Source organism: Lissotriton vulgaris, chromosome 2_1 (assembly GCF_964263255.1).
Source record: "Lissotriton vulgaris chromosome 2_1, aLisVul1.2, whole genome shotgun sequence".
NCBI lineage: Eukaryota > Metazoa > Chordata > Amphibia > Caudata > Salamandridae > Lissotriton > Lissotriton vulgaris.
In genome coordinates this window covers 87,723,083-87,735,827 of record NC_141687.1, presented here as the reverse complement: position 1 = coordinate 87,735,827, position 12,745 = coordinate 87,723,083, and the positions used below count along the sequence as shown (strand labels likewise).

General features: G+C 46.9%; 2 protein-coding genes across 8 annotated transcripts in view; one reads left to right on the top strand and one right to left on the bottom strand.

The window, feature by feature from the left end:
- Nucleotides 1-12,745, bottom strand: part of LOC147729620 (uncharacterized) — a 96,261-nt gene that overhangs the window by 43,252 nt on the left and 40,264 nt on the right. For 3 of the 6 annotated variants that reach the window (XM_086954500.1, XM_086954503.1, XM_086954505.1), the window contains exons 1-3: nucleotides 9,286-9,420; nucleotides 1,910-2,036; nucleotides 301-411 (exon numbers count right to left, since the gene is read on the bottom strand). In XM_086954500.1, coding sequence (XP_086810626.1) covers nucleotides 301-411; nucleotides 1,910-2,036; nucleotides 9,286-9,309 — 262 coding nt within the window. In that variant the 5' untranslated portion in view covers nucleotides 9,310-9,420. Of the gene's footprint in view, nucleotides 1-300; nucleotides 412-1,909; nucleotides 2,037-9,285; nucleotides 9,421-12,745 lie in introns of those variants that run through there. The other 3 variants (XM_086954501.1, XM_086954504.1, XM_086954506.1) reach the window with 2 other exon arrangements.
- LOC147729619 (uncharacterized) overlaps nucleotides 9,788-12,745 on the top strand; it is a 148,841-nt gene continuing 145,883 nt past the window's right edge. Inside the window, exon 1 of one of the 2 annotated variants that reach the window (XM_086954498.1) lies at nucleotides 9,788-10,269. In XM_086954498.1, coding sequence (XP_086810624.1) covers nucleotides 10,228-10,269 — 42 coding nt within the window. In that variant the 5' untranslated portion in view covers nucleotides 9,788-10,227. The remainder of the gene's footprint in view (nucleotides 10,270-12,745) is intronic. The other variant, XM_086954499.1, reaches the window with a different exon arrangement.

The following is a 12,745-nucleotide window of genomic DNA, read 5'->3' as shown; positions in this document are numbered from 1 at the left end:
AGATGTATGTCCAGTTAACACAGGGGCACTAGTACCTGGTATTTCTGTGTAGACCCAGGGAGTCCTCTGAGTGTAAACTACCAATAAGATCTTTTTTTCATCAGGGCAATCTTTAAAATGAGCTGAAGTTCAATATCAAGACTAAAGGAGGGGAGGAGAAAGTAGAATATACTGATCAGATTTCATTTCAAGGTGGTGTATATGTAAGATGTTTCTTTGCATGAAACAAGCATATGTTTATTGCAGTGGCCAAACTCGATTTTAAGTGAAATCTTTTGCATCACTGTTGAACACACTTACTTGAAAGGGGGTTAATACTGTGTCTTCTCTCAGAGTCGTGACTGTCCGCTGGATACACACCTTCCTTTTCTTTTGCTCTCAATGAAAATACTGAGGTAGCAATAACTGGACCTGTTAGTAAATAGGTAACATGGAATAATTACACTACAGAATATTGTGTTACAACTAAACATACCAAACAAACTATGAGGTTTATAATGAAGGCCAGAAGGGGCTAAGCCATGGGATTGATTTCTGAGCTTAGGTCCCCTTGTGAAATCCGACCCTCCAAAATTAAAGTTGGGATCCAACGTTCTCAAATCATCAATCCTCTCTTGATAAAAAGTTCATCTTTGTATAGTTAACTGCAAGTATTATGTATTATTAGGTCTCACCTTGACAGTACATGCGCTGTCTCATCAAGACCTTTTGTTTTCTATCAGTGGGTTTGGAGAACATCCATTTGATTGACACTGAAGCCAACTAATGGTATTCTTATTTGCTTGCTTCGTATTAGTGCCGTAGGCTTCCTTCCCCTTCCAGTATTTGTTCCTCCCTTGCAGCATGGGTACATTCTTTGTTTCCTTCCACTGTCCATTTTTGTAGGTTTACTTTTGCTCAAGCACTTTATCAGTGTCCCTTTTTCAGCTGGCTTTCTCGTTTACTTCTCCACCAACTGCTGTTTGTATCTTTGACCCCATCCGTCCTCCCTCCTTCTGTTGTTGTCCGTGATGCTTACCTCCACCCGCCAATCCTGCTTCCACTGTTATCTGTGTTGCTTGCTCCTACCCCCTCCCCTTCTGTTGTTGCCAGCGATGCTTGTTCTAACTCACTCCTTCCTTCCATTGTTGTCTGTATTGCTGGTTCCTCCAACCCATCTCTGTTTTTATAAATACCACTACCCAGCCATAACAAAAATAGCCCTAAAACGTGGAAACCAATGGGTGCGTCCTAGTGCTTTTCTTCCTGCTGTCCTCCGTGCTACATCCCCCTCCCTCCGTGTTGACTTCCTAACCACACTCCCTCAAGCTAAAAAACAAAACCAAGCGTTGACAAAGTTTATAGGTTTTAACCCTGGGAAATATATTGGTTTAGTCAATGGATTTTAGACATAGTCGCATAAATCCCATTATATCCTATGCATTTATATTTTGGCGGATGGGATATCTGCTATTGTTGTGACAAGAGTAACCTGTCTGTTGAAATCTATATCAGGCCCTTAGTGTTATTATAAAATCGCTAATCACCATGTGCTTTGCAGTTTTATGAAGCACAAACCTGGCCCTGGGGTATTGAAGTGCTTTACATGAACACCAGAACATGTTACACTTGTTTTTAGACACAAGGATATAAAGTGATTTGTCCAAAAACGGAGGATGTTCAGCATATATCAGGTTTCGAACCTGCTTCTTCAGTTCTACCGTAGGCAGCTCAAGGGCAAGCAAGCCCACATCCCCACCCTAATCATCAACCCAACCATTAGACAAATGATGATCATCAAGTAAGTTTTCTCGACACTTGTCAGAAGAGTACTGTCTCCTTCTGTTGATCGTAGCATACGGGTAAGGTGCAGAATTAGAAGCAGTATCATTGGCATATGTTTCAAGACCACAAAGGTTTTAGACCTTACCCAGTGACACCAATGCTTGGTGAATTTCTTTCATTACATTGTTGTAAAGTTCGTTTTGCCATTCGTGCAAAAGTCTCCACTCCTCCGCATTGAAATATGCAGCAACATCAAGGAAGGTAACTGGCTCCTGTAAAACAAGTGTAAATCATACTGAGCAAAAACATTTTGTAAAAGAAAACAGAGGAGGCCCATCTTAATGTCCATTTCCATCTCTCATCTGTTGTTCCAAAGAGAATCAGCCATAGGGCAGCACTTGGCAAACCCCAAGCCACCCTAGTGAAGGAGCACACACAAAGAGGACGAGTCTACATTAGTGCATATGCATAGGCTCATCCGCCAGCAAAAGGCCCGAAACTCCGACTAGAGATACTCTACCCTTTCCAGTGCCATGCTGACTAGAAATGGACAGGCAACGAGAGGGCCACACGGTGCAATAGAGACTCTACGTAAACACACACACTACAAAGAATTCATGTTACCAAACTGGTCAGCATACAGCCTGGATCCACACAACACTAGAAATGAAATAGAAAAATGTATACCGTGTTATGCCTATGCATATTTTAGGTGCAAAATAAACGTCAAGCTCTTTCAACCCTGCAAGAAAAAAATTACTATTTCCAACTACAGTAGCCTTAGGCATCTGATTATACTCCTTCAATCTATATGGTGCTAGTGAATGTAATAACATTCTTTTTTTCTGTACAACAGGCTTTTTTACCGATTCATCAATTTCTACAATATTGTTTAAGAAACAGTCTTTCCATTTTGCCCATTTTAAGGAAGGTTTAGATCCCTATAGCTAAAATACACGAGGCATCGAAATTGAAACATTTGGAGTGGCCATATCTTTCACTTCTGAGGTGAATCACAGTACTTTACACCTATAGTCTTGAAGTAAAAGTACTCTGCTCCACAAGTTTCATATTCTCAGTCTCTTTTCTAAAAGTCACCGTACAAATCAGACATAAAAAAGACTATATGTAAATGTTATCTCCTCGACTTGCCTTTTTGCCTTCCTTGAGTTTGCTCGTAAAGTTTTGCAACTCTGATAACGCGTTGTAATTCAGAAGTCTTATGATGAAAAAAATTTCCTACAAAATGGTATTGCGTAGGGTCACATACAGAATAACCTTACGTCGATCTTGTACACTTGGAGGCACACGTGCTGATGTCCAATGCCATGACGCGATGCACCGAGCTCGAAGAACAAATCTGGAATGCCGAAGGAAACAGCACGCAGGACTCCAAACGCGCCAGCAGTCTTCAAGAAAAAACACTCCACGGCTCGAACAAAGCGATAGCGAGCTGTTACATTACTGAAAGTAACTTAAAGCTAACAATGTACATTCTTAACAGTTTCCTTCATCCCGGTTACACTCCACGCACAGATTACAGTACTTCAGATCACACGTGTAAGATCCAGCAGCATGGCGAAGCGCTGTAATTCAAGGATACAAATAACTCCAGTAGCACTATTCTTGTGGATCTGCAATCTAACAGATTCATAGAAGGGCGAATTTCCACAACTTGGAGTCATAGGAGGCATCAAATCCAATTGATGATCAAGTCCATAAATATACAAGAGTATTATTTTTTCAAAATGGAGTAACGCGTTAGATCCATGCGCTCCCTTTGCACACCTGCACAGGTTCGGCTTCAGACACTTGTCGCCAAGTTTATTGTGTATGTACAGCAGGATGTGGTTTCAAGTACACAACTTTATTGTCTGGAGCTACCAGTAGAAACATCCTCACAACACCTTGTTAAGTGGTAATCTGGCCATCATAATGACCACATTCTAGAGTTAGAACATAACCTAATGTTGCCCAGGAACCCCGCAACAAGGAAGGTACATAACACTGTGTTTATTATTGTAAGTGAGTGGTACTCACTCACTGCCTTTATGCTGACAAGGGGGTGCGCTTCTGTGCTAACAGGCTCTGAGGAGAAGTGCTCCGAGAGAGTTGGATATTTGGTTATGCTCAATGCGGTTATGCTCACATGGCGCTATATAATGGCGTGGCATTCACAGCACAGGGCAGTGCTCCATATTGTTAGGGTGATCAGATTTTGAGAAGGAAAAACCGGGACAGGGGAAGACATAAAAGTAGGACCAAAGCCTTTAGCCATACTTCTATACCTGTCTTTTTTGCGTAGCCTTGTAGATATATCTATCTATGTATGTATGTACGTATGTATCTACTAAGACCTCCGGTCCAGGCTAGCAGTCTCCCCAGCAGCTCTGCATGTTAGCACCGAGTCCAGAGCTCTCCTTCCAACCAGTGTTAGCACCAGCAGCTCTACGCTCTCTCGCTGCGGTATTTATTTTCTATCAAGTGCCCCGCTTGGTCTCCTGAGTGTGATTAATTACTTGTGCCTCTGATACTTTGTATGCATTGTGTTTCTTTTTTTCCTGTCTTAGGTTCGCATTGTGTTTTATTTATTTATTTATTTATTTGCATACTTATAACGCGCTGGGAATCGACTCCCGGAGGAGTATCTCCGCACCTTTAGCAGCATCTGAGACCAAACAGGCTCTATCTTAAGGTTAAAGGAATGCCTAAACGGAACTAGTAGTTAAACAGAAAAGTTTTTAATTTTTTCCTGAAAGGAAAATGTTCCTTACAGACTCTAATGTCGTAAGGAAGATCGTTCCAGAGCTTTGGTCCTGCTACAGACAGAGCCCTTCCTCCTTGTCTGGTCTTCCAGAACCTGGGGACACATAACAACTCTTGATCACCAGATCTCAGAGCTCTCGGGGGGATGTAAGGAACACATTTTTTAGTTAGATAGTCAGGACCTTTACCAGTGAGGCATTTATGGATGATGCAGCACGTTTTAAACAACACCTTCTGTTTCACTGTAAGCCAATGCAGTTGATTCAGCAATGGTTTTGAGGGTGTACGTGCTGGGGCATTCAGAACCAAACGTGCCGCCGTGTTCTGCACGACTTGGAGTTTGTTAATGATGCCCTCATTGGCGGCTAACAGCAAACCATTACAGTAATCCAGTCTGCTCAACACAAGCGACTGAACTAGAGTTTTCCTGGTGGTATCAGGTAACAGGGGGAATACCCTTCGGAGAAGACCAATAACATGGAAACAGGAGCCTACCACTTGATTAGTGTGATGTTTAAGGGCGAGCTCCTGATCCAGTTTGACTCCTAGATCTTTCACTACCCCTTTGGGCACAGGGACTGGGCCTAGGTCTTGAGGCCACCAGTCAGGAGTCCACAATCGTTTGGCTTCTCCAAAAAGCATCACCTCAGTCTTTGAGACGTTACACTGAAGGAAGTTTGCTGCCATCCAATGAGCCACCTCTTTCATCCCCCGGGCAAAGGAGTTACGCACCTCGGGAGTCATGATTTTGAAAGGGAAGAGGAGTTGAGTATCGTCTGCATACGATACAGGGATAAACCCGTGGGATCTCATGATGTTAGCTAGGGGTGCCACATAGATGTTAAAAAGCGTTGGGCTCAAGCAGGAGCCCTGTGGCACCCCCTTAGAGATCGCCACCTCCTCTGACTGGTATGGACCCAGTATGACTCTCTGAGTGCGCTTGGTGAAAAAACTCCTTAGCCAGGCCAGCGCCTTGCCTCCCAGACCGATGTCAATGAGTCTGGAGGTCATGATATCATGTGACACAGTGTCAAACGCCGCTGACAGATCTAAAAGCACCAGGATAACGGAATAACCCTTATCCTGTAGCATATGGAGATCATCAGTCTTAGGTTCGGCGTTTCTTCTGCCGCTGCTGTCCCTGCGGCCCCGCCTCCGTCACAGCCCCCGCTTCCCACCTCCCTACCTCTAGTCTCAACCCCCTCCCCTACATAATAGCGCCCGATGCGCCCGTCAGCAACCTGACCGCGACCAGTGCCAGGGACCCTGGTTCTCCCAGGCCCCACTGCTACGACTCAACCACCCTCCACGCACTCAATCCCGGAAGACACGCCGACTGAGCAAGATCCTTGCCTATCACCACCCATGGACAGTTCTCCTGCAGACTCTGCAGCATATCCTTCACCATCAGCAAAGCTCACACAACCGCCAAAGGCCCGCCTGATGCTCACACCACTGTAACCCTGACATGCAACCTCCTCAACGTGCGCTCCCTGCAACGACACACTGTAGGAATCTGGGACCTGATCGACACCCTCTCGCCCGACGTCACCTTCTTCACTGAAACCTGTACCAACGCTCCTCCGGCCCTACATCGCCACTGCCATCCCCGATGGCTACAAGATCCAGAGAAAAGACCGCCCCCACCGCCCAGGAGGAGGACTCACCATCACACACAAGACCCCCCTCCGACTCTCCACCTCCAGCACAAGTGACCCCCACTCCAACACAGAACACCTTCACTTCCAGATCCTGACCAGCCCCAGGACCACGCTACGTGACACACTCATCTACAGACCAACAGGACCTCGCACCCAGCCCGCAACTACTATCGCCGACCTCATCGCACCGCACGCCATCACCTCCACAGAGCACGTTCTACTCGGGGACCTGAACTTCCACCTTGACAACCGCAACAACCCCAACTCCACCACTCTCCTCGACAACCTCGCCAACTGTGGACTGAAGCAGCTGGTCAACACGCCCACTCAAAGAGCTAAACACCCCCAACCCCATCTTCACGGGAGGGACAAACATATGCTTCAGCCATACCACCCATCCCCTCTGGACAGACCACCACTACTGCGTCCATTTCACCTTCAACACCACCACCGCACCGATGCCCGCCACGACGGAGCTGGAGCAAGGTCACAGAGGAGCACCTCAACCCCACCCTCCTCCAAACCCCCCCATGCCGCCCCCCAGCACCATGACTGACACCAATGCCGCAGCCATAGAATTTCACCCATGGATCTCCTGCTGCGCCGACAAGCTCACACCCCTCCACAACTCCGCTAAACAATGCCCTCTGAAGGCCGCCTGGTTCACCACCGAACTACAAGAAACCAGACCCTCCGGCAGACGACTAGAAAAAAACTTGGCAAAACCAGAAAACCAGGGTAGCACAGAACAACTACAGGAGCGGCCTGAAGGAATACCACCAGCGCATAAGAGACTCCAAACGGACCTCCGTAAGAGAAAGTCCAGACCATCGCAACCAATGCCAAAGAACTGGTCAACGTCATACAGCTGTTTGCAAAATCCACTAGCAAAGCCACGGACGTCACACCTTCCCAGGAACTCTGCTACAAGCTCAGCTCCTACTTCCATCTGAAGATCAAGATCCTCTACCACAATTTCAACGAACCGACACCGGACACCACCCCCGTACCCTCCGTCCCCGATAAGCCAACCATCATGAGCTGGGATTACATCACTGTCGGACACATCACTGCAACCATGAAGAAAACCTACTCAGGAGCCCCAACGGACCCCTGCCCACCACACATATTTCACAGGGCCATAACCACCATTGCACCTGAACTAGGACGGATCATCAACTCCTTCATTTTCGGCATCTGCCCAGACGACTGCAAGCGGGCGGAGGTTAAACCCCTCCTCAAGAAACCTACGGCCGATCCGACGTACCTGAAAAACTACCAGCTCATCTCTCTCCTCCTCCTCGTGGCCAAAGTCACTGAGAGACTCGTAAACGCCCAGCTGACTGCCTTCATCGAAGAGAACTCCATCCTAGACGCCTTCCAGTCTGGATTCTGCAGCAACCACAGCACTGATACCACCCTCCTCGCCGCCACGGACGACATCCGCCTGCTACTCGACCAGGGACAAACTGCGGCCCTCATCCTTTTAGACCTCTCTGCAGCCTTCGACACCATTTAACGTCGCACTCTCGCAGCCAGACTCCATGACGTGGGGTTACAAGGAACCGCCCTCAACTGGATCCAATTCTTCCTCTCTGGCAGAACATAGAGGATCAAACTCCCTCCCTTCCTCTCCGAACCCACCGATATCAAGTGCGGAGTACCCCAAGGATCATCGCTAAGCCCCCGCTGTTCAACATCTACATGGCCCCCCTTGCCGCCATTGTCAGACAGCACGGGCTCAGCATCGTATCCTACGCCAACAACACCCAGCTCATCCTCTCACTCACGAAGAACCCGAAGACACCAGACTCTGCTTCTAGAAAGGAATGAAGAACATGGCAGCCTGGATGAAAGACAACTGCTTGAAGCTCAACTCAGAGAAGACCGTTGTCCTCATCCTCGGACCCAGCACGTCTGCCTGGGACAACACCTAGTGGCCCTCGGAAATCCATCCACCCCTACAGACCACGCACAAAACCTCGTCATCATCCTGGGACGCTTACGGGCAGCCATGCGCTCTACAAATCTGAAATGTATATATCCTTGACTCCTCCCTCTCTATGAACCGCCAGATCAACGCTGTCGCCTCCACTAGTTACTACAACTGCCTGCGCATCCTCCGTCAGACCTTCAAATGGATCCCATGCGCTCATAATCAGCAGACCGGACTACGGCAACGCCCCCTACACTGGAATCAACAGTACTCTTCTACACAAACTCCAAACCATCCAGAACGCTGCAGACAAACTTGTCCTCTGGATACCGCGTCACGAACACATCACCTAACACCTTCGAGGCCTCCACTGGCTCCCCGTCAAGAAGAGGGTCACTTTCAAACTCCTCACCCACGCCTACAAATCCCTCAACAACATCGGACCCAAATACCTCAACGAGAGAGTATCCTTCCACATACCCAAGAGGAACCTCCGCTTCTCCGACCTCACCCTGGCAGAGGTCCCCCGCATCAGCAGAAACAGAACCAGCGGGAGAGCCTTCACCTACATCTCAGCCAAGACCTGGAACGAGCTCCCCGTGAGCATCAGACGCTCCCCGACCCTACACCCGTTCAGGAAGGACCCCCAAGACATGGCTCTTCGACTGATCCGGAGCCGCTCTATCCCCTCAGCGCCTTGAGACCCTCACAGGTGAGTAGCGCGCTTTATAAACCCCTTATTGATTGATTGAGCTATATATATATACACACACACATATTTGCTACGGTTTGTAAATGTGTGCATAAACACGAGACTACGTTCACAGATCATTAGAGATGCCAGGACCTCCACCATGCACACCTCCCCACTCTCACATCATTTCAGACTTTAGAGGCTCTTGTGGAAAGGAGGGCATATCTTTCTTTTTGCTTCGCGTGATAACCTGACCTTTCTCACAAAAACCGGGACATGCATTTAAAGTTAACAAAATCGTAGGGACACCGGGACAGTCCCCAGAAAAATGGGACTGTCCGCGATAATCCAGGACGTCTGGTCAACCTACATATTGTGTCGTTGCCTGTGGTCAGTGAGTCCTCTGAGGGAGTACTCAGAGGACTCACTGCCCTGGGTGCTCCATGGAGGGGATTTGTACTCACCGGTGCTGGCTGTTGTCGCCCCATGGCTACCTGTGCTGCAGGCAGCCTGGTGATGACAGGGATCTAAGGCAGGACCAGTTCCTGGTCTCTGATGAGCTCAGCTGATCTAACTGGCTCTTTACTATATTGTGTAGGGCAGGTCGTAGCTACTGCGCCTGCGCGAAGGAACGCCACCTAACCCTGCGCACGCGCAGTTGTAACTTCGCCAGGGGAATCCTTTCAGAATGAAGGGCTTTCCTTAAACCGGACAATTCCGTATGTGAATGATAGTCCTGACTACCTGAGATATTGCCGACACACATAGCACCCCGTCGGTGCTTGCGGAAAAGCACCAATTTGGTTGTATATATAATGTACACCCGGTATTTCGCCAAGGAATACATAGTCTTTCGCCTATTTCGATGGTTACACTTTCGATGCCCCGTCTCCATGGTTACCGTCACTAGTCTGTCTTTTGTTTCTAAAAACATTCGCTAACTCAATCCGTCCAACGTCCAAACATATCCTGGTGCGTCACTCACTAGCTGTGAGCATGCGCAGTGTGTGCTCTGTCTGAAACCTGCAAGAACTCTCCATGGAAGGGATTGTGAGAGGGTCGTTTACAGAGGGGAGCAGAGTGTGTTGTCTGCCAGTAAGAATAGGAGAGTAGAATGTGTGAACTGGCCACATGTAGGTGGGTTACTTATTGTGGCCTGCTAATAGATTAAGTGCCTGCAGTGTGTTAGTTGTTCATAATAAGTAGCCCTGTGAGTTTACTATAGACAAGGGCTTGGTTAGAAATTAGTATTTTGCGTGTGGATTGTTTATAGGGGAGCTGTATGTATGTTCGCATGGAAAAGCTGTCACTGTGTGTTTAGGTTGTTTATGGGTAGCTGTTCACTGGAGTGAAGCCTATTTCACTATACAGTTACAGTCACATCACAGTACATTTCATCAGGAATAATGAAAGCTAGGAAAGGACTGTCTCGGGCGGATCCAGAAAAGGTGAGTGGTTGATCTGAGATGTGGGTTTGCATGCACTAAGTATAGGTCTGATTAATCCTTAACCCAAAATGTGAAGTACCTATCACATATTGACAATGTGCTTAAAGCAAGCCACACTTCTTTTTTTTTGTCAGTGCTTCTTATTAATATTGCATCATTGAGTAACAACAATGATATTGTTGGCGATATTTCGAATCGGAAATGTTCCAATTCTAAAAATATGAGATTGTGAATTAAATAGTGCTGTTGTCTATGGAGAGTTAGTGGTTTTTGGACTGAGTGATCTCTCCAGTTTCCCTCTTAACACTACTTTCTTCACTCTGTTAGAAAAGTGCCCTCTTTTCTTCTTGCAACTTTCCAAAATCATAAATCTGCTTACCTCCCGCACCATCTCCTTCCTCGTCATCACTGTCTTTTCACTCAGTCTTTAGGATCGTACTTCTTGTGTTTCTCCCCCTTCATCATGCCTTCCTTCTTAATCTCTCTCTCTCTCTCTCTCTCTCTCTCTCTCTCTCTCTCTCTCTCTCTCTCACACACATACTACATACATACGCACACACTCACTCACACACACTCTCTATCTCCTCGCATGTAAACACATAATGTTGTTTTCCTTTGATGCTGTGAAGATTTCAACAGCTATGTATCTCCTGCACACACTTTAACCTACAGTGGTAATTACAATTGGAACATATGTGATTATTGCTCTGTGTGTTCTGAGAGGCCAAGGACTGGAAGAGCATGTAGTCTTAATTCCGTTATAACCCATTGACTGGCATTGTGGCAAATGTGTGTACTGCCTCCAGCTTCAGTTCTAGAGCTTTCAAAAGTTTTTTTCCTAAACACACACCAGCAACCTGTACTCACCCAAGCTCTTAATGTCACCCATTGAACCACCCGAATACATTTTGTAGAAATTAGATTTATTGACTAGGCCGATATAATGGTGTCCTTTATATGGTGCTGTCGAGTTTCAAGCCCTTGACTGGCAATCTCATCCAATGTCGATGTTTGTTGTGTTTCGCTATTTTTTTAATAAAACATTGTTTTGGGAGTTGAACAGCACGCACCAATATTAAAATAGAATCGTTCAAAATGCAAAAAGATTTCTTGGGGTACAAAAAGTACACATTGCACACATTCACGGCACTGTAGATAGCTACTTTTTGTGTGTATGTGTTCTTTTGTAAAAGGGTATAATGACCTCACTCACTGTGAAGTTAGCAGTGGCCGATGTGGGCTGTTCTATTGCTGTAGTGGATGGATTAAAACGTGAATAACACAACGCCAGACCAATAGATGGAGAGCTAGCTGAAAATGTCCCATACATTAAGTATAGAATGTAGGAGAGTAGGGTCTGCTTCCTATGGTCACCCCCACTTTTTGCTGTGATTCTCTGGTTTTTCGACTTTAGTGTGGCTGTGGGTCTGCTAATCAGACCCACAGCCCAGCTGTTCTCTCTCTAAATTGATACCATGTACTTTAGGTACATACCAGATTGGATGCTGGGTCACCTTTGTGAGCCCCTGTATAATGTACCATATGTACCCAGGGCATAGGTGCATCCAAGGCCTACCAGGGGCTGCAGCATGTATTATGCCACCCCTGTCTTGCCATCTAAACGGACACCACAGACTGATCACTCAGCTTGGGTAAGGTGGTGTAATCACCCCTTACTTAGATATAGTATATCTATATCTACCTTATATATATATATATATATATATATATATATATATATAGACACATAGTAACCTATAAGTCACTCCTATAGCAGGCCTTAACAATCCTGGAGGCAGAGTGCTTGGTTTTATGTGAGAGGGTGCCCTAGCATGAGCTGAGCCCCTCTGCAGCTTTCGGAACCATCTCCTTATAGCTGTTCTTTGATGTAGCCATACCATATACTCTTAAGTGCATTATAATCCTCGCGGTTAATGCTAACTTTGTTTTGGCTTCATCAAAACACGGCGTGTAAGGTGTCAAACACTTTGGAAAACTACCCCCGCCAGTTCTGGCGGCGGGGGTAGCATTCCACCCTTCTAGAGGGAGAAGACATGTAGTTACTGCTTTACCTGGTTAAAGTTAAACAGAGCCTCAGCATCACAAAATGGATGCTGCTGCCACAGACACAAGTTTGGCCTCCTGCTGCTGGCTGAAACTCCGGCAAGGGAGGCCTGGACAATAGGTTTCCTGTCAGGGGAGGTGCTAGCACCTCCCCAGACAGCCTGTAGTGTATTGGGGCAAGGTGGGTTGAATGGAAAGATGCTTTTCCAGACACTGCCTGGGGCACGCAAGGTGCTACATGCATAACCCGGTTCACACCAGTTGCTGGGGCACACCAGCCCCGCTCTGGCGCGAAATTGGATAAAGGGAAAGGGGTGTAATCACCCCCTTCTCAGGGTCCACTCAGTCTACCCATAGGAGGGACCTAGCAGGTAATCCAACCCCTAAAATCAGTATAAAGATAGGAGCTGTG